Source organism: Sceloporus occidentalis, unplaced genomic scaffold (assembly GCF_023333645.1).
Source record: "Sceloporus occidentalis isolate IW3139 unplaced genomic scaffold, rSceOcc1.0.p SCAF_7, whole genome shotgun sequence".
Taxonomy (NCBI): Eukaryota; Metazoa; Chordata; class Lepidosauria; order Squamata; family Phrynosomatidae; genus Sceloporus; species Sceloporus occidentalis.
Window position 1 is genome coordinate 12,821,850 of NW_028316987.1, and position 14,289 is coordinate 12,836,138.

General features: G+C 39.7%; 1 protein-coding gene across 1 annotated transcript in view; it reads right to left on the reverse strand.

Annotated features, from left to right (window-relative positions):
* MAPT (microtubule associated protein tau) overlaps nt 1–14,289 on the reverse strand; it is a 103,991-nt gene that overhangs the window by 20,020 nt on the left and 69,682 nt on the right. Inside the window, exons 8-13 of the mRNA XM_089531944.1 lie at nt 13,429–13,478; nt 10,655–10,852; nt 9,173–9,305; nt 7,359–7,412; nt 4,902–5,167; nt 151–243 (exon numbers count right to left, since the gene is read on the reverse strand). Of these exons, the coding sequence (XP_089388070.1) occupies nt 151–243; nt 4,902–5,167; nt 7,359–7,412; nt 9,173–9,305; nt 10,655–10,852; nt 13,429–13,478 (794 nt within the window). The remainder of the gene's footprint in view (nt 1–150; nt 244–4,901; nt 5,168–7,358; nt 7,413–9,172; nt 9,306–10,654; nt 10,853–13,428; nt 13,479–14,289) is intronic.

The window sequence follows — 14,289 nt, forward strand, 5'->3', positions numbered from 1 at the left end:
TTTGACTGATAACAAATTAATTCACCACATATCACCAATGGCTATCTGACTGAGCAGGCATCATTGGTGCTTTGGGGTTAATGCAGATGTCATGCCACTGATAATAAGTTATATTTATTATAGTGCATTGAACGGTGTGAATGTACTCACACTGCCTCCTCCTGGGTTGTGTTTGATATTATCCTTTGAGCCACACCTGGATTGTATATGGCTAAAGTCCAGCTTCTTATTAATCACCTGCACCTTTGACAGCCAGAAAAAGAACATGAATGACAACTACTTCCATCCACAGGCAAAATGCAAAAGATGTAATGAGTCAAAATAGGAATCACTGTCAAGAAAAAGAAAGGAAGAGAATTTTGTCTAGGATATATATCAATGCCTCACTTTGATTATGAAGCTGCAAACTCCAATCAGGACTGAAGCTAATATTTTAAAAACAAACAGAAACAAAATTGCAATGCAACAGAATATGGGGCACTCCATTTATAACTAAAGCGGCTGCAACACTGTAGAATTAATGCAGTTTTAAACTGTCATGGCTCCAACCAAGGGAATCGTGGGATTTGTAGCTTCTTGTAGCACCACAGCTCCCTGATAAAAAAGGCAAATATCTCACAAAGCTACAAATCCCAGAATTCAGTAGCATCGAGCCACAGCAGTTAAGGCAGTGTCAAACTGCATTAATTCTGTAGTGGAGATGCAGCCATAGTACCAAACTCTAAGATCATACTTATTCCATCACAGAAATGCAACAGTATGTGTGTACAGAAAATTTCAAGATACATTTGGATACTGCCTTGGGTACCAAACAGGTGAAAGGCTAGAAGTAGTATGTGGCATGTTTCCCTCTACAAACAAGTTATCTTGCCATCCCAGGTTTCACTGAATAATCTGATAACCACCCAAAAGTAGGCGGGGGGGGGGGGGACTTACTTCTAAATAAATATGTATATGATTTAATTTACTCTCCTATGTATGTTTGGAGGAACAGACAGAGTTACTGCTGGTCCAATATATTCTACATGCAGCATATGGATCTTTACTCAGTCATCCCTGGCTACTGTGTTGGTCATCGCTGGCAAAAACAATCATACTTTGATCATTGCTAGCATCATAAAGTGACTTTGAAATCTGAAATCATAACCAAACTTTTATCAAACTGAAAAGAGGTACATGATGATTCCAGAGTCATGTCTTCTAGAACTACCCAACCTTTGTTTTCCTCCCTGAGAACTACATGGAAATTGCAACTAAAATTCTGTATTCTGGAAGACATAATACAGAGTGTCTGAGTGTGCTTTATTCCATCTACACTATAGCACAACACAGCTACATAGGTAGAATCAGTATTGGCACCCACTGTAGTGGGGCAAAGGAGTCCAATGGAGCTGAAACTTATCCTCTTTTTAAAAAAAAATGTTCAGAGCTTAAATAGAAGTGTTAAGTCCGGCCTTCCTCTTTCCAACAAGCTGCACAGTTGGGATTTGAGTTCTGTTTGATGTCAGGAGAAGAATTATAATAGCAGTGGAGAAGCTCTTCCGTGTGCATCTGAATGGGTAGATAATGAGGGCACAAAGAGAGGAACCACCGCCTGTGCTACTCTGGAGGAGCAGGGATGACAGAAGTTGAGGCAGCCAGCCAACAACAGAGAAGAAGTACTGCCACCCTATGACAGCCTAGCTGTAACTTTCAGAATGTATAAGAACAAAATACTGTACATTCAAAGCAGAAAGAATAACATGCTGATAAAATGTCACTGATTGAAGCATGATCAGAGGCATGGTTTAAAAATTGATTTTAAAATTCTTGTATTCAAACATGATTACGTGAGTATTTTTAAAATATAGTACAGGCCCTAAACAGCAAATAAATAAATAAACAAACAAATAAATAAAACTGGCTGAAATTGCATCCAACAGGAAGGTAATAATGAAGGTGTGCCGAAGTATCAATGTGCAAGGATATGTTCACATCAAGACCCCATCTACCCAAAAATACAGAAAAGGAGGACTAAAACAATCTACATCTGGCAAGTTTGACCTATTGTTTTAATTGTTTTCAAACGGGATGGATTTTGTGCAAGCTGAGAAAAGAAACAAACAAAATGAAAGCGCATGGGGCAGCAATTTGGTAACATCATCTAGATGTCTTATAAAAACTGTGTGCACAAAGTGCAGAATTTCACATTAAACAACTCGTTTGAAGCACCCATAGTAAAACTTCCTTTAAGTTGCAATCCTATGCACTGTTACCTGTTAAGTAAATCCTGCTAATCTCAACATGAATTAGTTTTGTACATGTATGTATAGGGTTGCCCTGTTTATCTTTTTAGGGGTTTGTAGGTAGTGATTGTTCCTGATGCCCCACCCAGATGAATGGAAGATGCATCAGAGTACATTCCATGCTATTCCTGATTACGAACTCTCTGCCCTTTTAAAAATGATACACAGAAACCATTCAGATTTATTAACAGGTTTGGCAAAAACAGAAAAAATGATTGCCCTGAAGAACTCACTAAGTGAGGAACAATATTGGAGTTTATTTTACCATCCTAGGAATGGAGACCAAAATTTACATCTAAGAGAGAACAAGTAGTATTACTCAAGTACAAATAGATTCAAAGGAAATTTATATTCTATGCAAAGTTACTGTATATTGCTAGAAAACATTAAGGTAGCACTAGAGAAAGAAAAGGAGCAACACAGACTGCTCAACGCAGGCGCGTATCTGCAGCTTGGCAAATGGGGGGCAAGGAAGAGGAAATGTGTGATGGGAGAGACAACAAATTCAAAATCCTGCTAGCTTTGCACCAGATAAAACTGGAGTCTTCTCATTCACACAACTTTTTTCTGGTCCTTGTTACACTTTTTATTTTCTTTCCCATCGCTTGAAGGAGATCAGCTGTATGGTTGGTTGTCCTCTATCTTACTCCACCTTTGTTAGGGGCAGTCCCATTCACCTCTAACATAGCTCTTTGTACTGGCAACCACTCTCAGAATGGAGAAGCTATGGCAACAAAGCTTGAACAAGAATGCGCTCCACAAAGAAGCCTAAACAAGTCTCCACAGCCCAAATCAGGATGTTTTCAACATAGGGCTTGTTTCATCTCCTGTGTATAGGAAGGCTTGCAGTATCCTACTGTCCAGGGATAATCTCCCAGTGACTATAGGATGGTGCCGTCAGTGTTCTTGCTCAGGCATCTTCACAATGCTGCTTTCAGCCTGGTGAACACCAAGTTATCTTGACATGCATGTCTGTTCAGGTGGGATAAAACAAAGCTATATTCCTTTGGTCACAGGAGAGAACAGACTGACCTATAGCACACAATCTTTGGAAATTTGCCAGTATCCACTGCTTGGTACTCACATTTTTAATGGAAAGGTGGAGCACTAAAACTTTCAATATAAGGATGGAACACTAAAAAGTGGGCTATTAATGAACAGGTACTGGGAATGCAAGAGCAAGGATGGGGTGTATAACTCCCCCCTCCCCCAATGTTGCTGGACTGCACCTCCTATAATACCTCACCATTAGCTATGCTGGCTAGGCGGAAACTGCAATTCAGCAAACTTCCTTATGGGAGTGAAAGATGATCTTTCACTTTCCAACTAGCACCTCCTCCAAACACTGCTGGTCCAAAGCACAGCACAAGCTTCTGAAATAGATTTAGGGGAAAGAGGATTCTTACATCTATGCTAAAAGCAAACACCAAAGTAGATTCCGAACCTAATTTTTCTAACAGTTCATGGAACCTGCACACATAAACATAGCTGGAGAATGCACTTTTTATTGATTTTATTTTCCTTTCATGTGCTGGCTAGCTAGAGTAACCATATACAGAGTGCTCTCTTCTCACCACTTGTAGTCAATGACTCCATGGCAAGGCTTTTAAACATACATATGAACTCTCTATAAGAACTGAGTACCCCACAAATGTTCTCTTCACATCTTCACTTTGTGCATCTTTCCTCACTTTCCATGTTTTCTAACCCATGGAGAAACTTGGTGCCTACAAATGAATTCTGAACATTGTATAATTTCAAAGATACCACTTATCCTTTTTGAACAAAGGTGGACTAAGCTCAGAAACAGGAAACAAAACTATAAAATCAATTAAAACAGCAAGTAATGAATGACAAGCCCATTCACTTTCTCACAGTGCAATGGTTCTGTGGGAAAGCCCCTCATGAGAATGCAAGACATGCAGGACAAAGGACAAACATTTCCAACAGGCACCAGCTGCACTTTTTGTCCAGCCCTTTATGTGTAGCAGCAGAGTTTTAGCACTGTAGGAACCAGAGCTCAGTGCCATCAACCGAAGCTGCAAAGAATTGGCCATGGCACTTCTCCCAACATCTGAACTCAGAAACTCCTCCTCATCCTACCTCCTTCCTCAACTAGCTGGTTTCAAGAAGCCCTACTGGCACAGTGGTTAAATGCTGGTGCTGCAGCCACAAAGCGGTGAATCCAATTCCAGGCTCCACGGCTGACTCAGCCTTCCATCTTTTCTTAGGTCAGTAAAATGAGCATCCAAGCTTGTTGGAGGCAATTGGCTTACAGATGTAAACCACTTAGAGAGTGCTGGTAGTTCATTGATAAGTGAAATAGAAATATAAATACTATTGCTATTGCTAAGAAAGAGTTTATGTTGTCCTGTTCCCGCTTTCATTAATATCCCTGCTGGCCTTGTGTAACAATCAACAAATCCTTTTACATAGCAATGAACTACACAGTTTCTTTTAGATTGCTCACATGCCAACAGAGCTCAGAAGGCAGAGTAAATTTCGAAGATGGCCGTTAAAGTGCTGGCACAAATTAAAGGAAGACAGCCCCTTACTTAAATCCTTCACTGTACTGAATCTCTGCCCACACAGAAATATAAGGTACAGTGGACTTACCTTTCCACCCCCTGGCTGATGCTTCAAGTTCTCAGTGGAACCAATCTTAGACTTGATATTCTTCAGATCTGGCATTGGGACAGGAGCTGTCTGCAAGCGACTCTTGGCAGAAGAAGGAGATTTTGGTGGAGTGCGAACCACTGCCACCTTCTTGGGCTCCCTGTTTGGTGGGGTTGGAAGGGATGGAGTGCGGGACCGGCTGCCAGGGGTTCCTGGAGATCCAGGGCTGCTATAGCCACTCCTATCTCCAGACTTTACTGGTTCACCTATAATTTGAGAGCAAATTAGATATGTGAATCAGTGTTCCAGCAGCCAATTCAAAACCACTTTACCAACTGTTCAATATGCATTCAGGAATCTATAACCATTGTGGGAGTGCATCATAGGACCTGTCTACGCAAGGGAAAAAAATCCCAAACACCCCACCCCTGAATCTGGGACAGTAAGGCCCCACAACATACAGCCCCATCCACACTAAAACAGGGCTATACCACTCTAATCTGGGTTGCAAAAATTCACAGTCTTCTCCAGAGTTTGCAGGAAAATCTTATGTTTCCTGGAGTGTAAAAATGGATCCACCCTGGATCCAAGTTGCAGATGGGGAGACAGGACAGGTTCCTACCTGGCAAGCACCACCATTTACCTCAATGCGTGGTCCAGTTCCCTGCCTACAACAGTAACAGAGAGGTTTTTCCCTCCTCAGCTCTGCAGCCACTGGTACACAAGTGCTTGCTCTGAGGCTAGAAACAAGGCACCTAGATCACTGTGGCACTGAGAAAGGGAAAATCTTTCTGTAACAATTACAGGCAAGGTAAATGATGACACCTGCCAGGCAGCAATCTGTCCTGGCTCTGTCAGTGAGGTGATGGAAGAAAGGCAGTGGCAGTGGACCAAAGCAACATCTGGATGCAGGGACATGTGTAGACATCTACCCAATGTACCTGTGCTGACCCAGATAGCGGGGTGGTTCCGGGGCAGGTCTTTTGCCCCAGTGTAGACCTGGCCTTAGTATGGCTCTTTTAGACCTTTTCTCATCCATAAAGAACAACTGTTGCCAAAAGTATTCAACATCTGTTAAGTGGAGTGCAATGTTTTGTGAGCAGTGATCCCATTATACTGTTGCAAAAGAAGGCCAAAAGGAATTGGCATATTTTAGTCATGCTGTATTTAACACAATTTATATCTTCTTTCTATGGAAACTAGAAAATCAAAGCTAAAAGTAGCTACAATACATGTTGCCTTAATCTAACAGTATTTTCATTATGAAATTGTAAAAGACATGAGTCATCCTAAAAACCCAAATTAAGTATACGTCCTACAAAATTCAACCGTCAAAATGAGCCACATTGTTTGCTTTCAACAGCACCAGCTTGGCAGTTTCTGAGAGAGAAACAGAGTATTAGCACAACAAGTGATACAACGCCCACATATCATCAGTATCCCAATTATCCACAACCTCTGCCTTAGTCTGTTAACCATGACTCATATGCTGCTTACCACTGTTATATTAATTAATTGTACTGAAGGAATGAACAACTAGATGTTAGTTTAAATGAGAATCAAATAAGCATTGTGATACACTCCCTACGTAATGCTCTAGATGCTGTTGGACTGCATCTTAGTGGCTTAGCCACTACAGTTAATAGTGAAGGAAGTGCTAAAATGTTCCCCATCTCAGACCTACAGCCTGTAGGTGGCTTTGAGGGAAATGATGGTCAAACAATGTACTGCTGGTCTTGAATCTATTTGCAGGTAGATAATTCTGTCAATTTTAATAGCTTTTTATGATTATGTTTTCTTTTTAAAAATGGTACAGTACAACCCCTGTATCCACAAAAGATATGTTCACAGACTTACTATGGTTAGTAAAAAATTGCAGATAATGGTGAACCCTATATTTCTAGTAGAAGTTAACCATAGAGGGAAGGACCTTCAGATGACTAGAGACCTTTTTTCCCCCAGACACAGGTAAGTGAAGCCAGTTACCAATCCTGCAAATAGAGGGAGTCATAGTGTATGCAGTATTTTATATGCTTTTCTCATTGTTACCATGTTCTTCCAAAAGAGAAGTGGGATGGAAATTGTTTTAAAGCATGTATTAATATTTCACGCACTAGGCAGAGTCCTAATACAGATATCTAGAATTTTTAGATCAATGCCAGAATACCGTCTTGAAAATCTTTGACATGAAAAAGAACAGAAAACATACTTAGTTTTTTGTGGGTTTTTCAGGCTATGTGGCCGTGTTCTGGAAGAGTTTATTAATGATGTTTTGCCAGCATCTGTGGCTAGCATTTGCAGAAGATGCCAGCCACAGATACTGGTGAAATGTCAGGAATAAACTCTTCCAGAACACGGCCATATAGCCCAAAAAACACAAAAAAAACTATGGATGCCAGCCAAGAAAGCCTTTGACTTCACACAGAAAACATGCTGATTTTGTTTATCTGTTTTTACCTTTCTCAGATTTTGCTGCTGTGCTAGGGGGCCTCCTCTGCTCCTTCTTTGCAGCTGAAATACCAAAATTAATATTTCAGTGAACCTAGGTTATCTGCTCTTAGCAAAACAAGAGCAATTGCACAACAACAAAATAATTGCCACATGCTGGAAATATAAGGTATCATTCTAGAAATTTAAATACAGATAATACTGGACTTGTTCTCATCTATACAACACACTTTTGGGGGGAGGGTTAAGAAAAAGAATAGTAATAGTGGTGGGAAAAGACATTATTGTCAGAAATGGAAGATGTTGAGTCCTGAACCCTCCATAAAAATTCTGTATTTGAGTTGGGTAATTGCACAATAAACTTTCACCTGGAAGCACCCTATGTCACTTTCATTAAAATCTCTATATTTAATGCCCTTGCCAATTTCACTTAAGATAAGTAAAACTCTGTCAGCTTCAAGTCTCTCTCTCTCAATCTGTCTTTCTCTCTCTCTCTCACCTCAGATTTTTTCAGAATATCCATTTCCAGCACTGTTATTGGCCACAGTTACAGCCAACAAGAATATACCAGGAAATGAATTCTTCAACCTTCTCTTGAGATATTAATTGTCAAATCTTGATACCATCATATTTGTATGAAAACAGATCCCAATAAGACTAAGGCGGGATTTTTACCTCTTGAAAGATATTCCAAAACTCCATGTCTTGGCACTGTTTGGGTGTTCGCCTCTACAGGTTTAAGGTTAAAAATGGGAGCAGGGATACTTGCACGTTCCACTCCACTGACTACACCCTGAGCACCAAGAAGTTTAGAGGTTTAGCACGTTGAATGTGAAGGTCAGAAGAGCGTCTGATATTAAAGACTGGATAATTAAACTCTATGATGCAATAGAGATGGACAAATTAACATTGGTATTAAGAGGAGAGACGGTGTGCAGCGTGGATCAAATTTGGAAACCTGTGACTGAGTATCTTAAGAAATCCTGGAACCTTAATACATAGTTGTTATACTGTAATATGGAGTAAAACTGTGATTGGTTTAACAGTGAAAGGGAATGTTTTTGGAGATTATCTAATGGGTAATTTGGTATTATAGTTCTTGGTAAGATCAGAATAAATATATATGTATATATAAAGACGTATAAATATATACATATATGTTATGGGGTTCAAAGATACAGGTCATGACCATTTAGCCTTGTCAGCTTTCATGTTGTTTTATTATTCTGTAATTGCTTGAGTGGAGTCACAAAAAGCTATACTAGAGAATGAAAGTTACGCTTATCTTGAATTTGTACAAACAGCGTAAAAAGGAGAAGGAAGTAACTTGTGTGTTAGTTTGAAGTATGAAGATTGGATGTTAGTAAGAAAATTAGACAGAATAGGAGAGAAGGAACGAGAAGGAGAAGGGAGAAGTAAGGAAGAGAGAACGTGATGAAGATAGATTTGGAAATTGGAAGTTGTAGACAAGTATGTATGAGGGGTGAAAGTAGATGTATGGTATAGAATTCATACTTACAAGAACGTGTTTTATTTCGCAAATGTAAGCATGTATCTATGTATGTATATTTGTATGTTTTTTTATTCTAATAAAATTTATTAAATTAAAAGAAGAGGGCTCTGTAACCACATTCAGCTCCCAATCATAGGAACTGAGCGTTCAGTTGAACATGGTTACAGAGCCATCTTCAGACACTCATTCTCAATAAATGAAGTTATTTGCAGATGCTCGGGGAAATTGGGAGGGGGGGTTGAGGCTCATATCCCCAATGCAAGCTGGATGACCGAACTAGGACCAACAAACAAGAAATCTCTCCTCTTACCAAGGCTAGGTGGCGTCTTGGGAATGGTAGGAGTTTTGGCAGGGATCCGAGATGCACCAGCTGGGCTCTTCTGGTTTTGTGCCACAGGAGGGCGTGGAGCAGCTATCTTTGTTGCACTTTTCATGTCGGGACCCTGGTGAGAGAATTCAGAAAGGGCAAGCTTGCTGTATTTATGGCACTGCTCATTAACAGAAACTGCAAACTGCTAATGATGTAAGGTTTCCTTGTATGTTTAAATATTTTCACCCAAAGCCTTAGAAACATTAAGTAACATTTAATCACAGCTCTAATACTAGTCTATCACAATAACATGCAAGATTTTTTTTTGACATGCAGGACTTTACCACATGCTGGTTATGTGTCTTATATGAGGCTTGCAATGCACAAAATGCTTTTGTTGCCTATTCACATTTGATTTCAGAAAATCCTTCAAATATAAATTATGTTACTGTTATTCCCACTGTGAGTTTCAGTGAAGAAACACAGAAACGTACTAATCAAGAACCAAGAAAGCCAATGAAAATTTTAACAGGTTCCAGACCGGACAGTGTATCTTCCATATCACAGTGATGATATTATACTACTGAGTAACATCAATTCAAGGTCACTCATGTTACTTTGCTCCTTAGCTTCTAAGCATACAGATTTCAGAAGAAATCTTACAGTAATATAGGGGTGTAGTTTTGTTCTGTTACACCCATAAACTAAATGTGCACACATTTTTCAAGTCTCCTTTCTACAGCATAGAAATTTTAAATTCAGATGTCACTGGATATTAAATTTGATATCCAGATAAAAACAGGACTGCTGTATAAATCTTCACCAGTACATTACCACACCCATCTATGCAGATGCAGGAATAAGTGTGATAAAATACAAACATATCTGACACATGAAAAAGCTGAACAATGGCAATATATCTACTGCCATTATTAAGGCTGTGTCAATATTACTTAGGGCAATGCCAAGAAAAGAAATCTAAACATAAAGAAGAATTTAAGCAGAGCAGACAATGGAAGTTTATACTGGTGCCTTTTAGTCCTCTCCATGTTGTGAAGCTGTGTAAGTTTTTGTGCCCTCTTTAAAGCAGAAAGAAGAGCAAATTAATCTACTGAGTGTCTGTTTCTTTGACACTAAGAGTTAACTGAACACAATCTTAGGTGTACCGCGAAGCAGTTTAACCACAAAAAGCAATTATTCTTCAACTTTATGATTAGGAATCACTTATTAACCCAATTTTTGGGACCTTCAAATGGCAGAGAAATTGCAATAACATGTAGTGGCAGCAACTAACTACCTTTATCCACTATGATTATAACTATATCTATTTTTCCAAACTGTAGCTCTTAAGAAAACAGCAGGGTTAGTATAAGTTAGTTGAGAATGCACACACCAACCTAATGAAAGGAAGGTAATCAGGAAGGAGAGGTAATACATCCCCATTCCTTCCCTCTGGCAACTTTTTAAATACAGTTTCCTTACCTTGCCCTTTTTGTCTTTTGTTCCTGAACTGCTTAGTCTGGATGCAATAGATGAGATGTGTTTGGGGGTGGAAGCTGGTACTGAGGACACAGTGGGGCTTGAAGTTTTTTTCAAAGGGATAGAACTAACAGAGGAGTTTCTTTTAGGGGTAATGGAGGTTTTGCCTTTTGGGGTTTTGATACAGGAAGGTATGGATGTCTTTAAAACAAGTAAACAAAATACAATTAAGCCAAAGATCAATAGAAAGAAAAATTATGAAAATTATGAAAATAAACAGAAAGAAGATGGAGATTAAAGAAAAGTGGGAATGTCCAATTGCCCCAAATATATCACACTACACTGCTGTAGCACTATTATTCCACCTTAATGGCTATGGCTGCCTCCTGTGGAATTCTGGGTTTTGTAGTTTAATGAGGCCTAAGAGCTTTCTGAATGAGAATTCTAAATCCCCCTCCCTAACTGCAAATCCCAGAATTCCACAGGAGACAGCCATAGCAGTTAACGTGGAATAATAGTGCTATAACAGTGTAAAGTGACATTGTCAGAAAGCTAGAACCGAAGAGGAATCACCCTTTCTTCTAGAACTATACTGGTATCAGGCAGGTGCATCAAAGCCTCATGTCAGACACCTCCCTCTTACAAGGATTCAATCACAAAATCACAGACTGGTGAAGTATTCTTCAAATGAGCATTTGAAAATAAAGGTGCTTCCAGATGTCAAATTTATTCTCTCCATTGGGCCGGTTGCCACCATAAAGTCATAAAGTAAAATTCTGGGAGAGATCACAACTGTTACTCAATCCCCTTTTATCCTGAAACAAAAATCCCACCGAAATAACCACAGGTCTTTGTTACTTATTCTCTTTTTCCCACAGAAACAGCTGGTGGCAACCATGGATATCTGAACTGGCCACTAAAAAATAATTGTTAACTTCAAAAACATTGCATATTTTTACAGCAATCCTCCACAATATATCACTGACACAGAAAGAAAAATTTTTGAACAATTATGACTCACAAAGAGGCTGAGATCTGTGCAGCAGGTCAACAAAATTTGCCAACCAGTTAAGAGTTACTTTTTGGAAGAAGTACAATAACATCCAAAATACACAAAATGACAGCAAACGTTCAAAGCTCCAGTGGCTTCTTCATCACACAATGGTCTTAAAAGTCATGTGGCGGGGGATGACACACACGGCTACATTTTGTTAAGATGTTGTGGTTGTTGTTCTTGGTTGAAATGATATGGAGGGATATGCATGCAGGCAGGGGCCATCGCTTTTGGCCATTAGGGCTCTAGGAGACAAAGTGTCTTAAAGTCTAGGACATAAAATTTAAACACCAATGTTCTCTGCCTAATAAGGGGATGGGTAGCATCACAAAGGAAAGAAGCAGCCTGGATATCAAAGGAAGCATCTTTTGTGCTGCTAATGGAGTTTAAAATTTACTTTCTGGACTTTAAGACTCTGTCTCCCAGAGCCCACAAAGTCAAAAGGAATGGTCTCTGCCTGCATGGATATACCTATGTATATCATCATCATCTTTTCCTCCTGTTTGACTTTTAACACCTTTGCTTGAAGAAGCCAGTGGAACTTTGAAAGCTTGCTTCACACATGGTTTGCATTTTAGTTTGTCTAATAAAGGTATCACTGTTTTGTGGGTTTTTGATGTTATTGTACTTTGCCGTATGGTCAACACAGCTACCCCTGGATATGTTTTCTGGATCTTGGAAGAAAACATAGAAACCAGCACTGGAGAGAAAAATCCTTACGGTGTATCTACCCCTTTCAATCATGGCCTTTCTCCAAGAAAGTATAGGCGCCTATCACAGTACTCCTTCTCTTTGAGCTTCCTATGCATGTCTGCTTCATTCTGATACTCATCTTACTCTCTCTCTCTCTTTAGACATTTAAATCACTTCTGTTTTCCTGATTACAGTGGTGCAAAAATGGACTGGAACGGTTAACCATAAGGGAAAAAATTAAATTTACTGACTTTGTACAGGGGAAAAAATGGAGTGGAACAAAGGCTTTCATTCACAATGTTCCAAATTACAGATTTTGTTGATATTTTTTTACCAGGAAATGATGCTAAACGTATATTGAAATGTCGTATCTTTAGAAAATTAACCCTGGACACTAGATGTCAGCCTAAGAAGAAGTGCTTCTTAAAAGATCATCAAACTCAAATGAAGCTCTATGCAAAAAAGGTTATCAAGTTCTAGAACTGCTGTCCTATTTCAGACACAGAGTTGAAAGTGGCCCCCAGAGTATACAGGGTGCGCTATTTTAAGGAATTTTGACTGAGATCACACAATATGGGCTTTGGCAAGTAGGACAGGAGAAACAGGTCCAAAACTGTCCATCAGTTCCAAAGCCTTGTACAGTCAGCCCTCCACATTTGCAGCTTTGAGTTTTGCGGCTTTGATTATTCACGTATCTGATTCATCCATTCTCTCTAGAAATCTCTAGTTCCTCCAGCACAACTCTGTGGTCAACATCTGCCAGAAGCTGCACTGGAGAACCTAGAGATTCTTAGGGAGAAGACTTCTCTAGGCATTTGTTGGTGTTCCAGAACAATTCTGTGGTCAATGTCTGGCAGATGTTGACCCCAAAGTTGAGCTGGAGGAACTACAGATTCCTAGAGAGGTATTTTCCCGGGGGGGAGGGAAGGTGGTCCTTATTTGTGGTGTCTCCACTTTCAAAGGCATCCTGTGCCTCTAACCCCACAGAAAGTGGAGGGCCTACTGTATTCATGTGTACTTCTCATCTTACCTTTGGTTTCGGGTCTTCAGTTCCAGTCCCATTTTTGTTATCCATGCGAGCTGAAGAGAAAGGAAATTATAGTTAACGCTGTGGTTTATGGGCTGTGTATCTAAAATCCTAGAAACAGAAAACCATCTAGGGTGCTTCCAGATGGACAGTTTCTAGCACTACCCATGAAAATGCATTATGCAGGGTTTTTTTTACCCTCTCTCCTTGATGGATTTTTTACTTATTTTTATTGGTGGTGAAGAAAAAAAGACAAAAAGAGTGATGGGAAAAACGAGCTTGTTCCCAACAAGGATATTATCATCTAGCCCCATTAATGTAAGGTTTCTCTTTGAGGCAGGATAGCTGTAGAATAACAACCTTCATCTGGAAGCAGCCTTTTACTTTGTGGCCTAACATGCAGTTTTGCTCTGTGCTTAATAGGAAAAGCCCACTATTCATAGAACGATATTTGTGCTTTGTAAAATTGCCCTCACTCATTCAAGCCAAGCTGTAATGCAAAAACAAACAAACAAACAGATAAGCATGTTGTGCCCCAAATCATCTTTTAAAAAACGGGGAGGGCATCCAAGAAATACAGCCAGCTGTATTGGGAAAGACAAAATACTGTGTGTTCCCACCCAACTGGCACTATTTCTGGCAGCTCCTCCAAGTGTTTTGTTTGAACCTCTGTTTGCTATGTGATGTCAGGAACTGGCAGTGGCAAGAGCAGTGTGGCCTTTAACTACTGAAGTAACAAATCACTTTCACAGCTCCTCATAGTTTCTCAACACAAGTTGAGCAAGAACTTTAGTGCTCTGTCAGTCTACAATTAGTCTCCTGGAAAATGAGAAAAGCAGTTAAGGAGGAGCTATGATGGGTTCC